The sequence below is a fragment of the Mustela erminea genome, chromosome 5, assembly GCF_009829155.1.
Source record: "Mustela erminea isolate mMusErm1 chromosome 5, mMusErm1.Pri, whole genome shotgun sequence".
In the NCBI taxonomy this organism is placed as follows: domain Eukaryota; kingdom Metazoa; phylum Chordata; class Mammalia; order Carnivora; family Mustelidae; genus Mustela; species Mustela erminea.
In genome coordinates this window covers 87,806,330-87,830,699 of record NC_045618.1, presented here as the reverse complement: position 1 = coordinate 87,830,699, position 24,370 = coordinate 87,806,330, and the positions used below count along the sequence as shown (strand labels likewise).

Genomic DNA, 24,370 nt, shown 5'->3' with positions numbered 1-24,370 from the left:
CTCTACCCTCAGGAAGGTAGAGCACAACTCCATATTCCAAAGACTGCAATATGGAAACGGAGAGAAAGGGAGACTACATGAAGAAGAAACTTGGCAAACACTACCTTAGATCATTAACATCAGAAGTAATAACACAGGTTGATAATTTGTACCTTTCATATCATGTGATCAAAATGGCACTTTACCTTGGTTGTCTTAATTTCAAAATCACATCGGGCAAATCCCAACTGGAGGACATTCTACAAAATATCTGACCACTACTCCCCCAAACTGTCACAGCCGAGAGAAACCTAAGGCAACTAAACATGACAACTGGATGTGATCCTGGAACAGAAAACGGACATTATATAAAAACTAAAGAAATCCGAATGAAGTATGGACCTTAGTTATTAATAATGTATAAATACAGGGTCATGATACTGTCAATTGTATTAGTTTCCTAAGGCTGCCATAACAAATTACCACTGGGTGGTTTAAACTAACAGAAATGTACTCTGTCACTGCTCTGGAGACTAGAAGTCCTAAGTCATGTTTTAGGAAGGTCCATGCTCCTCTGAAAGCTCTAGGAAATGATCTTTTCTTCCCTCTTTCGAGCTTGAAGTGGTTGTCCTTGGCATTCCTTAGCTTGCAGCTGCGTCACTCTAATCTCTGCCTCTGCTGTCACATGTTCTTCCCTGTGCTTGTCAAGTGGCATTTTCCTCTTATAAGGACCCTGTCCTATTGGATTTAGGGCCCACTCTAAATCCAGGATTCATCCCAAAATCCTGAATTATATCTGCAGAGACCCTATTTTCTTTTTTTTTTTTTTAATCTAAATGTGGTTTTGATTTGAATCTCCCTGATGGCTAATGATGATGAACATTTTTTCATATGTCTGTTAGCCATTTGTATGTCTTCTTTGGAGAAGTGTCTGTTCATGTGCAAAATCCCTATTTTCAAATAAGGTTACATGCACAGGTACTGTGGGTTAGGACTTAAATATAGCTCTTTGGGGTCACTATACAATCCAATATTGTCATGTTAATAACAGAGGAAACAGAATGTGTAATATATGGGAAACCTCTATACCTCTGTAACTTTTCTGTACTCTAAAATAATTCTACAAAATTAAGTTTATTATCAATAAATAATAATAAAGCGAACAGTAAAAGACAAAATTATTTTTAAAAATGGTCAGAGGCATTGTGGTGCCTGGATGGCTCAGTCAGCTGAGTGTACAACTCTTGATTTTGGTTCAGGTCGTGAGCTCAGGGTCATGGGTTTAAGCCCCATGTTGGGCTGTGCACTTGGTGGGGAATCTGTTGGAGATTCTCTCCCTTTTCCTCTTCTCCTCCCCCTGCACACACATGCATGCACTCTCTTTCTCTCTCAAATGAATAGATAAATCTTGTTTTAAAAATAGTTGACATCAAAATCTAAGGTGTGCTGTATGGTGACTAGCAACATAATAAAAAATTTATAAAAATTAAAAAATTTTAAATGGAGACAGAAAAATAATCAGGCGTTCATGGCAAAATGTTCAAGAAAATGTGGTAAGATTTTAAAAATAATAGCTGCTTGAATGCATGGTATTATTGGTAATAACATTTCCACTGACTTTAACACTTAATTGGGCTATTCATCTTCCCTAAAAATATTTTTCAAGAGAAAAATGACCTCAAATAATTTTAAAGCATCAATATGTAAGCATCACTGCAGCATTAACTATGAAACCTTAAGAGGGACATCTCCCAGAGTATGGATGTTACAGACTTTTTAGAGTAATATACAAAGACCTAAACACAGTAAATAAAGATCCACAATTATAAGGTGACATTGAGCCTTGACCTCTTTTATTTCTAGTCAGATATACGTCAACCATTCCATTCACTTCATCACGTTTTCTATCTACTGACAGAGTATTTAGAGAAAAGCAGATTTTGCAGTTGTCCGGTTAATTTGTCCACCATACGAATTCAAAATTAAGTTTGTATCTCATTTGTCCTCTGTTTTGCTAGGCATGCTGCATCACTTTATGCTGTATAGACCTAGAGCCACGAAGCCATTGCTAAAAAGATTAATAAAACCTTCCAAAATCAGCTGTCAGCTCTTCTTCCAAAGATCACCTAGAAATTAAAAAGATTTCAGGCATTCAAATGATAGGACATACACAATACAGTAACACCTTCCATGTGGTAGATAGACGTCCAGCAGCATAAGCCTCCAGAAGAAAATGATTCCCCTAAAGTAAGCAATATACAACCCTCCAAGTGAGAAGAGAGGAAAATGTCTCACTACGTAAACAGCAACTTTGTTTTCAAGGAAAAGCATAGGTGCACCTTCAGGAGAGAATTTATCAAATTAAACCAGTGAAAAAACACTCATAGTGGTAAACTGATTTCTTTTGCAATGCTCAGAACTTTCTAAGAGAAGAACTAGGAAAATGGTTAGAAATGATGGGTTGGTAGCTGCCAGTACTTAACAGGAGGATAGATACTACAGAGCAAACTGAATTACTATTAAGCAACCAGCTTGACTTAGTATAATAGCACCTGCACAACCCCTAAGGGTACTATGTATATTACAAGCCAATACAATAAAATTGTATTTTCCTGACTTTTCCAAAGTCGGGAAATTCCATTCACGAAGGGAGAGAGACGTGCAAATTAGTTCCTAGGGGTAAATTAAGCTTCATATAAAGGAAACAAAAGGATGAACAAGACTTTTCAAAATGTGGTCTGAGACTCTAAAGAGCTGAAGACCTTTTCAAGGGTCCTTCCAAACTTTTTCAATACCTTTCCACACCTGAAAACTATTCACTCAATAATATTTAGAGGCTACTTGCCTCTCCTCTACATTGAAATTTGCAGTGATAACGCAAAAAAAAAGGGGGGGGGACAAAACTGATGGCAGCTCAGCGTGAATCAAGGCAGCTGCACCTTAAAATTGTCCACCAGAAAGGAGGAAAAAATATTAATTTTATTATATCTCAACTTTTTTTTAAGATTTTTATTTATTTATTTCACAGAGATCACAAGTAGGCAGAGAGTCAGGCAGAGAAAGAGACAGAGGAAGAAGCAGGCTCCTTGCTGAGCAGAGAGCCTGATGTGGGGCTTTATCCCAGGACCCTGAGATCATGACCCAAGCCTAAGGCAGGGGCTTAACCCACTGAGCCACCCAGGGGTTCATATCTCAACTTTTAAACACATCTTTTTTTTAAAGTACACATCAATGCAAATGAATGAGAAATACACATGGAGTGCTCCTACGGCCACAGTGAAGTAGGATACTGGTTGTGAGGAAAAACACATGTGCTATTGTTAGAGTTGTGAACTGAACTAGCCACCATTTTCATCTGAAGGAAAAACATCGAACTATTCATTCAGATTTGAGTACTCGGCAAACATTTTCTTGAAAATGAATGAAGCAATTGTGTCATTTCAAATAAAACCATTGAGAGTGAGTGTGCCAATGAAAAAATTTAAGTTTTTAGCAAAAATGAAAATTCTGGGAGATGTGTGTCTCTCATCACATAGAAGGAGTCTCTCACCATGAGTCTCACTTCCCAGTGTGTAGGAGTGTTGACTGACTCCATTTTTGGCTCTCCATCTTGTTCATGCCCATGCAAAGACCTCCCTCAGTGCCACGTGTTCCAGGACCCATGGAGGTTAATGTATACCCTGACAGGAAGGTGAGAGGGCTTATTCTGACCTCAGCGCACAGAGGCTCCACTTTCAATGACTGGTTGAGATGACTGGTGCCAAATGGCGTCACTTGAGATGACTACCCTTTGAACTCACCTCCATGTGCCTCACTCTATAAAAGTTAAGGATTAAGGTCCAGATTGGACAGAGATTACCTGCATCATACCTGAATCATTTGTGTGCCCAACCCCCCCTTGTCAGTAAGTTACCCTCAATAAACTGTGTGAATAGTATGGGGTGGTTTGCTTCATTTTCAGTCTCAAAGTGCCTCCTAAGTCTGGAGGATATTTTACTGTCCCTCCTCTACCTTCTAACACAATGCTAAAACCTTTTTCTAGTAATATTAAAAATAGATATTTTGATATTGTATAGTGAAATGTATCAATACTTAAGAACTACGTAACTTGAATAAAAAACTGATGTACAATGTTACAAATCATAAATGGATTGAAAAAATCCACTCAAAATACAAAACCATAATTTTTTTTCTATTGATATATAAAGTATTATTTACTTCAGGGGTTCAGGTCTGTGACTCATCACTCTTACACAATTCACAGCACTTACCATAGCACATACCCTCCCCAACATCCATCACCCAGGCACCCCATCCATCCCACTCCCACTTCCCTCCAACAACCGTCAGTTTGTTTCCTGAGATTAAGAGTCACTTATAGCTGGTCTCCCTCTCTGGTTTCGTCTTGTTTAATTTTTCCCTCCCTTCTCCTATGATCCTCTGTCTTGTTTCTCTAATTCCTCATATCAGGACGATCATATGATAATTGTCTTTCTCTGATTGACTTACTTCGCTGAGCATAATACCTTCTAGTTCCATCTACGTCATTGCAAATGGCAAGATTTCAGGTTTTTTGATGGTTGCATAATCCATTGTATATATATACTACTTCTTCTTTATCCATTTGTCTGTTGATGCACATCTAGGCTCCTTCCATAGTTTGGTTATTGTGGACATTGCTGCTATAAACATTGGGGTGCACGTGCCCCTTCGGATCTCTACACTTGTATCTTTAGGGTAAATACCTAGTCATGCAACTGCGGTCATAGAGCAGCTCTATTTTCTTCTTTTTGAGGAACCTCCATGCTGTTTTCCAGTGTGGCTGCACCAGCTTGCATTCCCACCAGCAGTGTGGGAGGTTCCCCTTTCTACACATTCTCACCAACACCTGTCATTTTCTGACTTGTTAATTTTAGCCATTCTGACTGGTCTGAGGCAGTATCTCATTTCAGTTTTGATTTGTATTTCCCTGATGCCAGATGATGTTGTGGGCTTTTTCATGTGACTTTGGCCATTTGGATGTCTTCTTTGCAGAAATGTCTATTCATGTCCTCTGCTCATTTCTTGATTGGATTATTTGTTCTTTGTGTGTTGAATTTGATAACTTTTTTGTAGATTTTGGATACTAGCCCTTTATCTGATATGTCATTTGCAAATACCGTCTTCCATTCTGTCAGTTGTCTTTTGGTTTTATTGACTGTTTCCTTCGCTGTGCAAAAGCTTTTTATCTTGATGAACTCCCAATAGTTCATTTTTGCCCTTGCTTCCCTTGCCTTTGGTGAACAACAATAGATTTTTAATGTATCAAGGCATGAAAGTCATTGATGCGGTTTTAGCTGTGGGAATTATCACTTAATATATTCTCTTTTAGCTACACAAATTATCACTCAAGATTACCTTTATAACTAAGTTCAGCTGCTTTTTTTTCGCTCTAATGATCATAATTTTTAATAAATTTTTTTATTTTGAGATAATTGTAGATTCACATGCAGTTTTAAGAAATAGTAAGAGAGATCCCACTATCCTTTACCCAGGTTCCCTCAAAGGTAACATCCTTCAAAACTATAATACAATATAACAAGCATATGTTAACATTAACAGTCAAAATACAAGACATTTTCATCACCACAAGGGTCCCTCATGTTGTCCTTTTATAGGCACACTCATCCAATGTCCTCCCATCCTAAAACCCTAGAAACCACCAATGTGTCTTCCATTTCTATAATTTCATTACTTTAAGAATGTTATATAAGGAAACCATACAGTATGTAATCTTTTAAAACTGGCTTTTTCAGTGTAATTCTCTGAAGATTCATCCTTACAGCTGCATATATCAAGAATTCCTTCCTTTTTATTGCTGAGTGACAATTGCATTTTCAGTTTAAAGAAAAGTGGGGAGAGCACCTGGGTGGCTCAGTCAGTTAAGTGTCTGCCTTTGCCTAAGATCATGATCTCGGGGTCCCGGGATTGAGCCTGTGTCCATTCAGCTCTACACTCAGTGGGGAGTATGCTTGTCCCTCCACTCCTCCCACTGCTCATGCTTGCTTTCTCTAAAAAAAATGAAATCTTAAATATATATATTATATATAATATATGTATTTATATATTTAATATATAAATATATATATGTATTTTTTAATCTTGAGACTTTGTGGACAATGCACAGATACTTCTAACTTTATTGTTTAGCTTCCAAATATTTGGAGATTTTTTTTATCTTTGTTATTGATCTCTAATTTGAGCCCATTACAAATATGTTCTATCTTTGTGTATGTCCTATGGGAACTTGAAAAGAATATTTATTCTGTTTTTTGGGGATAAAAGGCTCTATAGTTTCAACTAGATTGGTTAATGGAATTTTGAGTTCTCATATAACTTTGCTGATTTTCTAAGTGTTTTTATCAATTATTTAGAGAGGTGGTGACATCTCCAAAAGCAATTGTGGAATTGCTTATTTCTCATTCCAGTTTTGGCTTCATATAGTTTGTAGGTCTGTTCTTTGGTGGACAAACTTCTCCAGATTGCTATGCCTTCCTGGTTGGTTGACACTTTTTATCATAATACAATGCCCCTCTGTCTCTGATAATTTTATTTGCTTCAAAGTTTGCTTTATCTGGTATTAATGATATTAATATTAACTAATAATCTGTGTTTCTTTATGTTTGCATGATATACTTATTTTATCTTTTTTAAAATTTTTAAAATTTTTTAATAAACATATAATGTATTTTTATCCCCAGGGGTACAAGTCTATGAATCGCCAGGCTTACACATTTCACAGCACTCATCATAGCACATACCATCTCCAATGTCCATATCCCCACCACCCTCTCCCATCCCCCCTCCCCCCAGCAACCCTCAGTCTGTTTTTTGAGATTGAGTCTTTTATGGTTTGTCTCCCTCCCGATCCCATCTTGTTTCATTTATTCTTTTCCTACCCCCCAAGCCCGCCACATTGCATTTCCACTTCCTCATATCAGGGAGATCATATGATAGTTGTCTTTCTCTGATTGATTTATTTCTTTAAGCATAATACCCTCTAGTTCTATCCACGTCATCGCAAATGGCAAGATTTCATTTCTTTTGATGGCTGCATAGTATTCCATTGTGTATATATACCACCTCTTCTTTATCCATTCATCTGTTGATGGACATCTAGGTTCTTTCCATAGTTTGGCTATTGTGGACATTGCTGCTATAAACATTCGGGTGCACGTGCTCCTTTGGAGCACCACGTTTGTATCTTTAGGATATATACCCATTAGTGCAATCACTGGGTCATGAGGTAGCTCTATTTTCAACTTTTTGAGGAACCTCCACACTGTTTTCCAGAGTGGTTGCACCAGCTTGCATTCCTACCAACAGTGTAGGAGTGTTCCCCTCTCTCTGCAGCCTCGCCAGTATCCGTCATTTCTTGACTTGTTAATTTTAGCCATTCTGACTGGTGTGAGGTGGTATCTCATTGTGGTTTTGATTTGTACTTCCCTAATGCCAAGTGATGTGGAGCACTTTTTCATGTGTCTGTTGGCCATCTGGATGTCTTCTTTGCAGAAATGTCTGTTCATGTCCTCTGCCCATTTCTTAATTGGATTATTTGTTCTTTGGGTGTTGAGTTTGCTAAGCTCTTTATAGATTTTGGACACTAGCCCTTTATCTGATATGTCATTTGCAAATATCTTCTCCCATTCTGTCAGTAGTCTTTTGGTTTTGTTAACTGTTTCCTCTGTTGCGCAAAAGCTTTGGATCTTGATGAAATCCCAATAGCTCATTTTTGCCCTTGCTTCCCTTGCCTTTGGCGATGTATGTAGGAAGAAGTTGCTGCAGCTGAGGTCAAAGAGGTTGCTGCCTGTGTTCTCCTCAAGGATTTTGATGGATTCCTTTCTCACATTGAGGTCCTTCATCCATTTTGTGTCTATTTTTGTATGTGGTTTAAGGAAATGGTCCAATTTCATTTTTCTGCATGTGGCTGTCCAATTTTCCCAGCACCATTTATTGAAGACACTGTCTTTTTTCCATTGGACATTCCTTCCTGCTTTGTCAAATATTAGTTGACTATAGAGTTGAGGGTCTATTTCTGGGCTCTCTATTCTGTTCCATTGATCTATGTGTCTATTTTTGTGCCAGTACCATACTGTCTTGATGATGACAGCTTTGTAATAGAGCTTGAAGTCTGGAATTGTGATGCCAACAACTTTGGCTTTCTTTTTCAATATTCCTTTGGCTATTCAAGGTCTCTTCTGGTTCCATATAAATTTTAGGATTATTTGCTCCTTTGTTTGAAAAAAATGGGAGGGATTTTGATAGGGATTGCATTAAATATGTAGATTGCTTTAGGTAGCATAGACATTTGATATGTCTATGTCTGAATATGCATTAAATATGTAGATTGCTTTAGGTAGCATAGAAATTTGATATGTCTATGTCTGAATGATATTTGCAGTGGGTTTTTCATAGATGGCTTGGATAATATTGATGTATGTGCCCTCTATCCCTACACTTTGAAGAGTTTTGATCAAGAAGGGATGTTGTACTTTGTCAAATGCTTTTTCAGCATCTATTGAGAGTATCATATGGTTCTTGTTCTTTCTTTTATTAATGTATTGTATCACACTGATTGATTTGTGGATGTTGGACCAAACTTGCAGCCCTGGAATAAATCCCACTTGGTCGTGGTGAATAATCCCTTTAATGTACTGTTGGATCCGACTGGCCAGTATTTTGGTGAAAATTTTTACATCTGTGTTCATCAAGGATATTGGCCTGTAATTCTCTTTTTTGATGGGATCCTTGTCTGGTTTTGGGATCAAGGTGATGCTGGCCTCATAAAATGAGTTTGGAAGTGTTCCTTCCATTTCTATTTTTTGGAACAGTTTCAGGAGAATAGGAATTAATTCTTCTTTAAATGTTTGGTAGAATTCCTCTGGGAAGCCGTCTGGCCCTGGACTTTTGTTTGGAGATTTTTGATGACTGTTTCAACCTCCTTACTGGTTATGGGTCTGTTCAGGTTTTCTATTTCTTCCTGGCTCAGTTGTAGTAGTTTATATGTCTCTAGGAATGCATCCATTTATTCCAGATTGTCAAATTTGTTGGCGTAAAGTTGCTCATAGTATGTTCTTATAATTGTTTGTATTTCTTTGGTGTTGGTTGGGATCTCTCCTCTTTCATTCATGATTTTATTTATTTGGGTCCTTTCTCTTTTCTTTTTGATAAGTCTGGCCAGGGGTTTATCAATTTTATGAATTCTTTCAAAGAACCAGCTCCTAGTTTTGTTGATTTGTTCTATTGTTTTTTTGTTTGTTTGTTTGTTTCTATTTCATTGATTTCTGCTCTGATCTTTATGATTTCTCTTCTCCTGCTGGGTTTAGGCTTTCTTTCTTGTTCTTTCTCCAGCTCCTTTAGGTATAGGGTTAGGTTGTGTATTTGAGACCTTTCTGCTTCCTTGAGAAAGGTTTGTACCACTATATATTTTCCTCTCAGGACTTCCTTTGCTGTGTCTCACAGATTTTGAACCGTTGTGTTTTCATTATCATTTGTTTCCACGAATTTTTTCAGTTCTTTAATTTCCTGGTTGACCCATTAATTCCTTAGAAGGATGCTGTTTAGTCTCCATGTATTTGTGTTCTTTCCAAATCTCCTCTTGAGACTGAGTTCTAGCTCCAGAGCATTGTGGTCTGAAAATATGCAGGGAATGATCCCAATCTTTTGATACTGGTTGAAACCTGATTTATAACCAGGATGTGGTCTATTCTGGAGAATGTTCCATGTGCATGAGAGAAGAATGTGTATTCTGTTATTTTGGGATGGAATGTCCTGAATATATCTGTGGTGTCCATCTGGTCCAGTGTTTCATTTAAGGCCTTTATTTCCTTGTTGACCTTTTGTTTAGATGATCTGTCCATTTCAGTGAGGGGAATGTTAAAGTCCCCTACTATTATTGTATTATTATCAATGTATTTCTTTGATGTTTGTTACTAATTGGTTTATATAGTTGGCTGCTCCCATGTTAGGGGCAAAGATATTTAAAATTGTTAGATCATCTTGTTGGACAGACTCTTTGAGTGTGATATAGAGTCCTTCCTCATCTCTTATTATAGTCTTTGGCTTAAAATCGAATTGATCTGATGTGAGGATTGCCACCCCAGCTTTCTTCTGATGTCCATTAGCATGGTACACTGTTTTCCTCCCCCTCACTTTAAATCTGGAGGTGTCTTTGGGTCTAAAATGAGTTTCTTGTAGGCAGCATATTGATGGGTTTTGGTTTTTTATCCATTCTGATACCCTGTGTCTTTTGATTGGGGCATTGAGCCCTTTAACATTCAGGGTAACTATTGAGAGATATGAATTTAGTGCCATTGTTTTGCCTATAAGGTGACTGTTACTATATATTGTCTCTGTTCCTTTCTGATTACAACTTTTGGGCTCTCTCTTTACTTAGAGGACCCCTTTCAATGTTTCCTGTAGAGCTCGTTTGGTGTTTGCAAATTCTTTCAGTTTTTGTTTGTCCTGGAAGCTTTTTATCTCTCCTTCTATTTTCAGTGATTGCCTTGCTGGATATAGTATTCTTGGCTGCATGTTTTTCTCGTTTAGTGCTCTGAATGTATCATGCCAGTTCTTTCTAGCCTGCCAGGTCTCTGTGGATAAGTCTGCTGCCAATCTAATGTTTTTACCCTTGTATGTTACAGACTTCTTTTCCTGGGCTGCTTTCAGGATTTTCTCTTTGTCACTAAGACTTGTAAATTTCACTATCAGGTGACAGGGTGTGGACCTATTTTTATTGATTTTGTGGGGCATTCTTTGCATCTCCTGGATTTTGATGTTTGTTCCCTTTGACATATTAGGGAAATTCTCTACAATAATTCTCTCCAATATACCTTCTGCTCCCCTCTCTCTGTCTTTTTCTTCTGGAATCTCAAATATTCTAATGTGTCATCTTATGGTGTCACTTATCTCTCGAATTCTCCCCTCATGGTCCAGTAGCTGTTTGTCCCTCTTTTGCTCAGCTTCTTTATTCTCTGTCATTTGGTCTTCTATGTCACTAATTCTTTCTTCTGTCTCATTTATCCTAGCAGTAAGAGCTTCCATTTTTTATTGCACCTCATTAATAGCTTTTTTTATTTCAACTTGGTTAGATTTCAGTTCTTTTATTTCTCCAAAAAGGGCTTTTATCTCTCAGGAGAGGGTTTCTCTAGTATCTTCCATACCTTTTTCAAGCCTGGCTAGAACCTTGAGAATCATCATTCTGAACTCTAGATCTGTCATATTACTAATGTCCATATTGATTAGGTCCCCAGCCTTCGGTACTGCCTCTTGTTCTTTTTTTGTGGTGAGTTTTTCCACCTTGTCATTTTGTCCAGATAAGATTTGCTTTCTCCTCCTCCGGAATTCCACAGTTCTCCTTGGTGAGTGAAGTTGGTCTTGGCTGGATTTCTTGTTGATCTTCTGGGGGAAGGGCCTGTTGTAGTGATTCACTTCTCCGCCAGTCCTACCTTTCAGAAAGTAATCAATTTTCTGTTTCCAGAATTGTTGCTCTTCTTCTCTTCAATTTCCCAATGGATTTGTAGGTGTTCGCAATGATTAGATAAGCTATCTAGCTGATCTCCTGCTACCTGATGTCATCTCAGCCTGCTACTTCTCCGCCATCTTGACTCCTCCCCCTACCTTTTTGTTTTCAATCTCCTATGTCATTATATTTGAAGCCAGTTACTTGGGCCATGTTTTTTAATCTACTCTACAATCTCCATCGCTTAATTGGTGTACCTAGACAATTTACATTTATCTTGGGGATTTGCTCTGCCATTTCATTTTTTGTTTTGTTTGTTCTCTCTGGTATCTTTTGTTTCTTTGTTTTCATTTTCTTGCCTTCCTGTTATCTGGAATATTTTTAAATTCTACTTTTGTTTATCTATGGTGTTTTTCAGGGTGTCTCTTTGTATAGCTTTTTAGTTTTAATCTAGGAATTATATTCTATAAAGATAATTTATCAAAGCCTACAAATGTCATCATTTTACCAGTTCAAGTAATATGAAACCTCACTTCCCTTTATACCTTTCCTCATTTATAACTATTTTAAACATTTCCTCTATATACAGTTAATAACATGTTAATTTCTTACTTCAACTGACAAACATAATTTAGAACATTCAAAAGGAGAAGGAAACTTTTGCTTTAATCATATTTTTGTTTTACTTATTTTTGTTCCTTCTAGATACTCTAGATACTCCAAGATTCCTTTTTTTTATTATTTTCTTCCTATTTAGAGAACTTCCTCTGGTCATTCTTTTAAGTAAAATCTGCCAGCAACAAATTGTCCTGGTTTCCTTTTCATCTGAAAGTGTCTTGATTCCCCTTCATTCCCAAAGGATATTTTCTCTAGATATAGGACTAATTTCTGACCTCCCTAGTGTCTGATGAGAATGCACTGCTACTCAAATGTTTTTCTCCTATAGATAACATATAGTTTCTCTCTTGGTGCTTTCAAGGTTTTTTCTATCATTATTTCTCAGAAATTTGACTATTATATGGCTTACTACAAATTTATTTAGATTTTTTCTTCTTGGGGTTTATTCAGCTTCCTAAATATGTCTTTTTCCAAATTTGGTAAATTTGAAAAATTTTTTTTTTCTCCTATACATTTTCAGTCACCACCACCTCTTCTTTTTCCTCTCCTTACAGGAATGCAATAACACAAATGTTAGATCTTTTACTATATGCCCACAAGTCCTTAAGGTACCTGCCCCCACAAGTCTGTAAATTTCAATCTATTTCTCTTTGTTGTTCAAACTGGATAAATTCTATTGTTCTATCTTCAAGTTCACTGATTCCTATCTCCTCCATTCTACTTTTGAGCCGGTCTACTGGGTTTTTTATATCAGTTATTATATTTTTAATCCTAAAATGTTTGTGTTTCTTCCCAATATTTTTTATTTCTTTCCTAAGATTTTCTATTTCCTTTCTGTTTATTTTTGCTATTGAAGTATAACTGACATATATATAACATTATACTGGTTTCAATACAATGATTTAATATTTCTATATGTTGCAATATGATCACCACAATAAGTCTAGTTAATATTAACTAGTTAATATTTATCACCATTTCCTGTATTGCTGGGGCAAATAATACATGTTAATAAAATACAATGTTAATAAAAATAATTTAAAAAATAAAAAACAAACAAAATATTCATCACCATATATAGTTACAGAATTTCTTTTCTTGTGAAAAGAAACTTTTAAAATCCACTCTCTAAGCAACTTTCAAATACGCAATGTAGTATTGTTAACTATAGTCTCCATGCTGTGCATTACATCCCCAACTTTTTTATAACCAGAAGTTTGTACCTTTGACTCCCTTCACCATATCTCCCACCTCCCTGCCCCTCATTTCTGACAACCACCACTCTGTTCTCTGTATCTCTGAGCTTGGTTTTTTTTTGTGGGGGGGCCATTGGGGGTGTTTTTAGATTCTGCATGTAAGTGAGATCACTTGTCTTTCTCTGTATTGCTTATTTCACTTAGCATAATGTCTTCAAGGTCCACCCATGTTGTAACAAATGGCAAGATTTCATCCTTTTCTTGTGGCTGAATATTTCTGTGTGTGTGTGTGTGCATGTGTGTGTGCATGTATGTGCTGTTGCATTTTCTTTATCCATTCATCCATCAATGGACATTTAAGATGTTTCCATATCTTGGTTATTGTAAATAATGTTGCAATGAACGTGAGTGGGTTGCATATATCCTTTCAAGTTAGTGTTCTCATTTCCTTTGGGCAAATATCCAGAAGTGGGATTGTTGAATCATGTGGTAGTTCTATTTTTAACTTTTTTAAGGGACCTGTTTTCCATAGTGGCTCTACCAATTTACATTCCCATCAAAAGAGCATGAGGATTCCCTATTCTCCACATCCTCATCAACACTTGTTATTTCTTATCTTTTTGATGATAGCCATTCTAACAGGTGTGAGATGAAATTTCCTTGTGGTTTCAATTGCATTTCCCTGACAATTACTGATGTTGAGCATCCTTTCATGTAACCTTTGGCCATCTGTATCTTTTCTGGAAAAATTCTACTTAGATCTTCCCATTTTTTAATTCGATTGTTTTTTTTTTTTTTTTTGCATGTTTTTTGGTGTTTTTTTGTTTGTTTTTGCTACTGAGTTGCATAAGTTCTTTATGTATTTTGGATATTAACACCTTATCAGATATATGATTTGTAAATACTTTCTCCAAATCAGTAGGTTGCCTTTTCACTTTTTTAAAGATTTTATTTATTCATTTGAGACAGATAGAGAGGCAGAAGCATGAGTGGGACCTTGGGATCATGACCTGACCCTGGGATCATGACCTGAGTCAAAGGCAGATGCTTAACCAACTGTGCCACCCAGGCACCCCAGTTGCCTCGTCATTTTGTTGATAGTTTCCTTTGCTGTACAGAAGCTTTTGGGTTCGATATACTCCTGCTTGTTCACTTTTGCTTCTGTTGCCTTTGCTTTTGGTGTTAAATCCAAAAAAATCATTGTCAAGACCAATGTCGAGGAGCTTAGCATCTGTTTTCTTCTAGAAGTTCTATGGTTTCAGATTTTACACTCAAATCTTTAATCCACTTTGAGTTAATTTTTGGGATGGTGTAAGATAATGGTACAGTTGCATTTTTTTCCATGTCACTGTCCGGTTTCCTTAACACCATTTATTGAAGAGCATGTCCTTTCCCCACTGTATATTCTTCATTCCTCTATCATCAATTAACTGACAATGTATGCACGGGTTTATTTCTTGGCTCTCTATTCTGTTCCATGGATCTATGTGGCAGTTTTTATGGCAATAACATACTGTTTTGATTACTAGAAATTTATAATATAGTTTGAAATCAGGGAGCATGATACCTCTAGCTGTGTTCTCTTTCTCAAGACTGCTTTGGTTATTCAGTATCTTTTGTCGCTCCATACATATTTCAGGACTGTTTGTTCTACTCATGTGAAAAATGTCATTGACTCTTCATCTTATTTAATGCTTCTGTTTAGCTGATGCTCCACAAGGCTTCCTCTGATACTATCACAGTGGGGAAGCGGAGCTGTGGTCATTACTACTACTTGAGGATAGAAGTCCAAGATCCCCATATAGTTGGCACTGACAATATGGAGGGGGGATCTCATTAATACTCTGTTAAGATGATTAATTCACATTCAGTCTTTTTTGATTCCACCCTGGCAGGGGTATAAGAGTACCTCATTACCTTCTGGCAAGAGTAAAGTTTCAATTTCCCACTAGGCTTTTGATGGTGGGGTGGGGCCAATTTTTTCTGTGGTATTTAGCTGGAATGGAGCAGTTACAGTCTAAAAATTTTTCTGTCTTGCTAGGCTGCCCTTTCCTGGCTCTTTGGCTAAACAGAACAGGCTTTTGTTGGAGCTTTTCTTCCTTTGCTTATTTGTTTCCAGATTAATAGCTTTCTCAGCTCCAAGTCTAGTATATGTATAGTAAAAAAAGAAAACACAAGGAACTAACTCACTGCCCTGTCATTTCTTGGGTGTCAAAGTGTTTTGTTCTCCACTTTTCAAGAGTTTTTATGTTTGTAACATCCAGCATTTTTAGTTGTACTTAGCGGGCAGAAGAGGGAGCAATAAAAGTACTTTTTCTCCATCTTCCCTAGAAGTACAAGACTTGTACTTCTTGAAAGTACAACTTTCAAGAAACTATTACATGTTAAGTTTTGGCATATTATCAAAAGAAAATATCCATAATTATATTAAAAATATTATTATTATATATTTCAACCAAAACAAATTACCACAAAATTGAATGCAGAAGCAGACATGAGAATTCAGCCATCTTCTACTAAGCCACATATTAAAGTGATTGCAAAACATGTAAAATAACCCTAATTTTCTCAAAAACACATTTTATGTTAACATATTATTTTGTTACTGTTATTTTTAGTAAATAAACACTTAGTGTCTTCTCAGTTTTAATTCCCAATATTTGTAAATGTCAATAGATATAACTCCTATGGGGGCACCTGGGTGGCTCTGTTGGTTGAGCATCTGCCTTTGGCTTGGGTCATGGTCCCAGGGGCCTGGGATCAAGACCACATGTCAGGCTCCCTGCTCAGTGGGGAGTCTGCTTCTCCCTCTCCCTCTGCCCCTCCCCCCAACTCACGCACATGCTCTCTCTCCCTCTTTCAAATAGACAAACAAAATCTTGAAAAAAAAAAAAAAGATACAACCCACATAAATCATTGTTGAGATCCTCAGTGATTCTTAAGATTATAAAAAGGGTCCTGAAACAAAAAAGTTTGAGAACCATACAGTAGAGAGAAGTAATATTTAAAGGATGTTCTTACTTCTTCTCCCAAGAGTTGTAGGTATGGTTTGGGAGCAAGTTGCCTAGTTCCTTGTGTCAGCTGAGGTAATACCACTGGTGGTGGTGGGAGGACTGGAACATAGTCTTGATTGTGATCCACAACAGGAATTCCTTGCAGTATTCTATAATATAATAAAAACAATAAATTTGTTTTTTAGATCACTGATGAGTCTCATTCCATATCTCTGCTGAAACAAACACATTAACCTGTGATGTCTATACTAGGCAGAAATTGTGCAGAAGTCAGATGATCAGAAATAGGAAATGATTCAAAATAATTTATCTCTGGTTCTGTATATATTTTAGTAGTAACCTTTAGGATGGTTTTATTATATTGGAATAATAAATTCACACTGTGAAAGCCTAATTACAAAAGAAGTAAAAAGGTCTCTACTTTCTGATCACTAACCTGTTCCCACTCCAAGCCCACAGGAAATGGTGTCATGTTTTAGAGTGAGGTGAAGTGTCAGCCCAAGCAGAACTGCCTTCTCATGGTAAAGTTTTCTCTTCTTGAATCATATCTTGCCAGGATGAAGCAAAACACTATAGCATTAAGTTTTCCCTTCTAGGCTACATATGTATATTAGGATATCTGTGAGATACAAAACTTATAAATAAAAGTCTTAATCAAGCTAAAGAGATAAGCTAAATGAAAATCTGAAGGCAAAATGTGTTATTTATGACTTACAAACTGCTTTAAAATAACATTAATTATGTATTAAATATTTTATTAATTTATACTAATTTTTGCACTTGCTATAAAAGAACTATAAAATGAGTACAAAATGGGCCTGCACAGACTACGGCTGTATCAATTTCACATGGAAGTATTTAGAGCCAATGTTCCTTCCTTCTTTTGGATATACCATTAGATGAACAGACAATCACTTTATGAGCCATCAAATGTGAAGACTAAAGTATGCAAAGTAAGTAAGTAAGTATTATACTTAACTTAATAATATGCTGAAACCTCAAATCCTGTCATACCAGCTCTTAAAAAAACAGGCCCACCCAAAGTTAGGCTCGTGGAAATAGGGTTTGCCAAAGTAGAGTCACAGAGAACAGCCTCCTATCTCAACTAGTCAAAATATTTAAATTCAAAGAGAAGATAAAGTTCAACTGCCATTATGGTGAGTATAGTAGACTGCCCCTCAACTCCCAAATTATACTCCTTTTAATGTGCTTTCCTGAGCTACTGAGGTAAAACTGTCCTGCAGCTAGTATCTTAGATGTGATTTAGGATCCTCTTTTTTTTTTTTTTAAAGATTTTATTTATTTATTTGACAGAGAGAGATCACAAGCAGATGGAGAGGCAGGCAGAGAGGGAGATAGAGGGAAGCAGGCTCCCCACTGAGCAGAGAGCCCAGTGCGGGACTTGATCCCAAGACCCCGAGATCATGACCTGAGCCGAAGGCAGCGGCTTAACCCACTGAGCCACCCAGGTGCCAAATGCACTCACTTAACAATCTAGAGGGCAGAAGTTTCCCATGTTTTTATTGGCAAATAGTCATGGCAACATTGAGCTCTACTGTAGCAGCGTTTCAGTTAATAGTACTTTGTTTTTAGGTTGTTTTTCTTCTTTTGGTAGTGGAGGAGGGAGGTGGCAGTGAGCATATCAAACAGAAATACTGTGGTTCCAGAGTCAAAAGCTGTGACAATAGAGGTTACTATATCCCTGAATCACAACTAAGGTGGTGTGTTGCCAGTACTGACTTCCAGATTTACTACCTTCCTGACTATGCTAGAAAGAGCAGCTCCCTTGACAGCCAGTTAAGTGTGCTGTGTGAGTCATCTCTGGAAATCCTCCTGCCTAAAGTCCATTTTCCCAATCTTTCCCCTGATTTTATAAGCATCAAATTCTCATTACTAACTCCTTTTTTGCTTAAAATAGCTGAAAGTGGGAGCCTGGGTGGCTCAGTGGGTTAAGCCTTCGGCTCAGGTCATGATCTCAGGGTCCTGGGATCGAGGCCCGCATCGGGCTCTCTGCTCAGCAGGGAGCCTGCTTCCTCCTCTCTCTCTGCCTGCCTCTCTGCCTGCTTGTGATCTCTCTCTGTCAAATAAATAAATAAAATCTTTTAAAAAAAATAATTAAAAAAAATAAAATAGCTGAAAGTATTTCTGTTTTCTGAAACTGAATCCTGACTGATACATACAGAAAAAAACAGGGCAAAGTTGCACTATTGGCTGCAACAGTGAGCCAAGAGAAAACACACATCAAGATCAGTAAAGTACTTCCAAGATCAGGAAGGAGAGGTGCGACTTTAAGAAGCCATCTTGAGACACTGCTGTGTTTTTATCAAGCTCTATACCAAAAACAAGGCAGTAAGAGTCATTCCCATCTTATTGTCTTGTCACATTCCAAATGTGCACTAAAGAAATAGGCCTAGTAGTTGACAGGAAGAGAAGTGAAAGAAGTCATTGGACATCTTAGAGTGCATAGCTCCGGCAGACATGTATGGAGGACCCTACTGAAAGCCTACGCAAGATTAGCCACTGTTTAGGTATGACAAAGATGAATCATTTACTTAGAAATTTTTCTCCAGACTTTCCCTACTTCCTCCTTTATTTCCAGAGAGAAGAACTTAATTCTTTCTAGAGTTCTCCCCTTTGGAAGACACCATTTCAGGCTGAAAATCTCTTCATAACCAACCTTTCCCTCAAGTCCAGCAGTAATCACTCGTTCTGCTCCTTCTCCTTCCCTGGTGTCTATCCTGCCCATCACATTTTCTCTCATCTGAGTCCTATGATATCATCTTTACTGGCCCCTTACCTTAGACTCTCCCTCCTCCAATCCATGCTCTATCCCCTGCCAGAGTTGCCATCAGTCACCCCCTTTCCAAATACTTTAATGACTATACACATTGTATAAACCCAAGCTCCTGAGCCCCACCACATTCAGGGTCCTCCACAGTCTGAGCACCATCTACTTGCCGATCCCACTTTCCTTCCCTAACTCCTGACTGAACCTACATTCACTATGTGAAAGGTGCTCAAGGTGCCAAGATTACTAAGGAGCTGCAGGGAAGACAGGAGAACCAAATGACAGTAACAGTGTGGCTATAAAAATCATGAAAATGTAGGCTTCAGATTGCAACTCCCTCATCACACCTTTATAAATTCCCCCCTACCCAGTCAAAATTCACCTTTCCTTCCCTAGTTTTCCTGCTGCATTTGATCTGATCTTTCATTGTAGGATATGCTACTTCTTTTTATAAAAGATTTTATTTATTTACTTGGCAGACAGAGATCACAATTAGGCAGAGAAACAGGCAGAGAGAGAGGGGAAAGCAGGCTCCCTGCTGAGCAGAAAGCCTGATGCAGGGCTCGATCCCAGGGCCCTGGGATCATGACCTGAGCCGAAGGCAGAGGCTTTAACCCACTGAGCCACCCAGGTGCCCCGATATGCTATTTTAGATTCCGTGTATCTTTTTCACAGTAGACATAGACTGGTCTGAAGAGAAAAGTGATTCTTACTCATTTTCTTTCTTCTGTGGATGTAAATGCAGTAGATATTGAATAAGTATGGTATTTCGGCTCATCAAGAAAAGTCTCACAACCAAAGCCAGTCCTACACTCTGTCCTGGGGAACTGAGAATCACAGGTAGAGCAATGGTTCTCAAAGTGTGTTCCCAAACCAGTTCATCAACATCACATAGGAACTTGCTAGAAAATGCAAATTCTTGACCCCCATCATACTTAATGAATCAGAATCTCAGGGTAGACCGGGTCATCTCTATTTTAAGCAGCCCTGCAGATGATTCTGATGTACACTGAAGTTTGAAAAGCACTGATGTACTGCAATCTTTCCTAAAACTGCCTGATCATAAGAATATTGTGGGATTTTGTCAAATCTATAGCTTCACAGATTCCTTCTCTAGAGATTCTAATTCAGTGGGAATAGAGCTGAGGAACTGATACACTTACCATAGACTCTAGATGGTCCTTTTCCAGGGGGAAGCTTAAAATTCACTGATACAGTGAGAAGAGCTAGCTTTTGGAATGAGGCTAGAAACCAGGATTTTAGCCCCACTTTGGTCTCTTGCTGTTCTATGTGGAATAGGTCACTTTTGCTTCCAAGGTCTGTGTCTTCATCTATCTATAGCAACAGTGATCAGGTCTTTCAGGTCTTCTAATGCTTAGAAATAATACACGTGAGAGTTTGCACATAGTGCACACTCAGGAAGTGGTAGCTATTACAATTATTATTGCTTTTATTGAGGGTATTGAATGAAGAAAACATGCCCACCTCTCTCAGAGTGAGTTAAACCTCTTTCCTTGTCTCTCATGGGCCAGGGATATAAAGTGTGTTTTTTGCTGTAGATTGTTTCAAAGAAGCTTTGAAAACATTTGCTCTAAGCTGGGAGTACTCATTTAAAATCTCTGCATACATACTCTATGAGTTATATAAAAGTGAACATGAGCTCCATCCGATGAAGCATACAGAAAGGTTCTCCCTGCAACACCCTTCTCCCCTCCTTGGTACTACCCTAACAGAGAAGGCCTACCACATCTTTGCTATCCCTTCCTTAGTGAATTTATCTTGCTTCCTGGGGGACAAAACCTGGAAGAGGCTTCACAGGATAGAGCTCACAGTTGTTTTTATACAACTCAAAGAAGATGTATATGGGGATATTTTAAGAGTGCTCATGTATAAAAGTTTTGCCAAAATAATACTTATATGCAATAGAGTATTCTATTCAACACAACAGTTTTTTCAAGTCCTTGTAGCAAGCCACTAAATTGATTTCACAGTCCCTTATTCAGTCACAATCTACAATTTAGGAAATAATAACTTACAAAGAATATTGCTTGAGAAGCAAACTCCTAGATCTAGAAAAGACTTTAAGAGTTTGTCTTCTTGAAGATTACAGACAATTTTCTTTAGTCTTCAAAATTTGTAGTAGAGGTAATGAACACTGAAACTTTTTAAAAATTCAGGGAATGTAAGCTTAATAAAATAATAAATCTAAAGAAGAATAAGAGTATAACTATATAGATTTTCATATTTTTACAAAATATGATTAGGGAAGTGGGGGATTTTATTTTTAATCAGTTTAACTTCATTGTTACATGCAAACAGTGACATCTGGTGGAATGACATTGCTTTGCTTTAAAAAAAATTCAGCTTTCACATACTGAGTTATGAGATCAGATAAATGTCCAAATAATTCATTTTTATACTTCCACATAAAATCAAAAATACACTAATCTAATATATCATCAAACATTGATAGTGCATAATAAAATGACTTCTATAATCTCAATCTGTATTTTTTAAATATGCTTAAGCCTTACTTAGGTATAAGGGTTATTTATTTAAAATGGATATAATAGAAGTCTAATTGAAGTTACTGTTGTTTCTACTTCTAACTCTGCTACCAGCCGTGATTTGGAGTGTGAAATTTACCCTGTTTCCTCATCTATAAATATGAGAAAGTTAGACTAGGAGAAAGGTAAGATCTCTTACGGCTCTAAAACATGTGCTTCTGTGACATATCCCCAGCTAGACTTCAGACAGGAATTAAGTCTTATGTGCTTTGTATATCTTGGGTCATTGCCTGGATTACACAGCAAGGAACAAGGCCAATTAAGGGATGGGGGTGGGGCCAGGATTAGACTTAACCATTGTGGAATGGAAGACAATGCAGGAAATGAGGCATAGTGAGGGAAAGTCAGGTCCAGATACCCACGTTGTAAGGAAATATAGACCAGAAGATAGAAAACAATATTCCAAACGTAGTATGACAGACCACAGGTGTAGTGCACTAGAAGTGGCATCAGAAAGTTCTGGCTTGGGACCATGGCACGTTCTAGTGAAGGCGTGCTCTCTCTCTCTCTTACTCACTATATCTCTTTGTCTCAACTAAGTAGATAAAATCTTTAAATAAATACAAAAATAAATAAAATGGTAGAAGAAATTTTTAAAATTTATACCATAGAAAATGAAACAATTGATTTGGAACAAAGGTTTGAGACATGAATGTAAGCAAAATAATGATAAATGTAGAGGATAGATAATAAAGGTCCAACATATAGCTAATTGATATACCTGAAGAAAGTCATTAGATAAATAGAATGGAAGTACTACTGAAAATAAAATAGAAAAAGTCCTAAACTGAAGAAGCCTGGAATCATATATTTAAGAATGTAAACAGTACTATCTCTGGATGGTAGTAAATTAAAGCGTTTTTGTGTATCAGGAAAAATTAATTAAAAAGCAATCCACTCCCAAACATGTGCTAGTGACATTATTTAAGGCAAAATTTAAAGTCCTAGAAGCATCTAGGAGGAGTGGTGAGGAAATAGATTACTTGCAAATAAAATAAAAACAGGCTGGCTTCAGATTTCTATCTCATAATGGTAGATATTAGATAATGATACAAACAAAAAAAAACACATGTACAAATATTGGCTAACATGCTAGATTATAAGAAAGAGCAAGAAAAGAATATAAAGTAAGATGACAAGAATAATATCAAATATATCTAAAATAACAATTATTAAATGAATAAGGGGTGATCCAACCCATTATAAGAAAAATTTTGATTGGCTTAAAAAAATTCTAGTCTAAGCAATCTACAAGGGACAAAACTAAACAAAAGTTAAAAATCTAAGGGCAAACATATACCATATAAAGCACACAAAAAATACAAATGTATTATTTTTAACGGAATTAGTGTACAATCTATAATGAAAACAAAAGGACCACAGTTAACAGTTTCTTCCTTCTACACACACAAAAATTTGTATACAATCATATATCTGTTTATATATTTAGTTCTACCTCCTATATATTTAGTTCTATCTCCTTTCAGAATACAGAGCACTACCTTATTCTTAATCAAGTTTGCAATGCATCCCATCATTGAATGTGTCATAAAAAAATCTTCCATTGATAAAACACCCAAGTAGTTTCCAGTTTTTAATTACTGTAACAAAAGTGAACATCCTTTTGCATGTACCTTAGTAAATGACAGCATCAGCATATAGATGGTATTTACAGCCATGATCACACCTTGGAAGTAGGGGAGAAAAGAGATCCCAGTATATTTGAGTAGTCCAGTGTTTTGAAGTCAAGAGATGAGGAGACATCAGCAAGAAAGACTTGAGAAGACATAGTCAGGAAGACAGAAAGAGAACCATAAACGAGTACAGTTCCAACAGTCAAGAGATTAAAATGTTTTAAGGCAAAGTTAATGCAACTGCGCAAAATGCTACTAAAAAGTCAAGTTGAGAACTGTCTGTCTTACAGCAAATCTGATGATGTCTTTCTTCCTCAAACAAACTCTATCAATGCCTTCTCATACACTGTGAATAAGAATTTCTCTCCCAAGGCTCCATACACATACCCTCACACACACATACAGGGTATCTGTGAAATCTTACATGGTCTTATTCATGCCTCCCCTCAGCCTCCATTGCACCACTGCTCCTATTCTCCAATGTTAGACTTCTTTCCAGTTCTTACAAGAGCACCGACTGTCCACAGCAAGGACTCTCAAACTTCAATATGCATTTGGGACGCCTGGGTGGCTCAGTGGGTGAAGCCTCTGCCTTCAGCTCAGGTAATGATCTCGGGGTCCTGGGATCGAGTTCCGCATCGGGCTCTCTGCACAGCAGGGAGCCTGCTCCCCCGCCCCACTCTGCCTGTCTCTCTGCCTACTTGTGATCTCTCTCTCTCTCTGTTAAATAAATAAAATTTAAAAAACAAAACAAAGCTTCAATATGCATTCAAATCTTCTGCATTTCTAACAATTCCCTAGTGATATTAATTCACTCTTCAGGTCACAATATAAGTAACATTTCCTCAAACCTCTGGAGATAATCAGGAAATCTTCCAAGTTTCCACAGCACTCTGCATATCTGCATATTAATGGTTGCATTTCTGATAAGTAAATTACCACTGTTCCTTTCTGCTAATCTCCACATTCCCTGAGGGCAGGGATTATGTTAGCAGATGTTTCCCTAGTGCCTAACTCTATGCCTGTCACACAGTAGGTACATAAAAAATATTTACTGATTGATTTAAGTGATTA

At 37.2% G+C, this 24,370-nt stretch overlaps 1 protein-coding gene across 1 annotated transcript in view; it reads right to left on the bottom strand.

The window, feature by feature from the left end:
* TTC6 (tetratricopeptide repeat domain 6) overlaps positions 1–24,370 on the bottom strand; it is a 214,642-nt gene that overhangs the window by 89,136 nt on the left and 101,136 nt on the right. Inside the window, exon 7 of the mRNA XM_032344066.1 lies at positions 16,315–16,456. Within this exon, the coding sequence (XP_032199957.1) occupies positions 16,315–16,456 (142 nt within the window). The remainder of the gene's footprint in view (positions 1–16,314; positions 16,457–24,370) is intronic.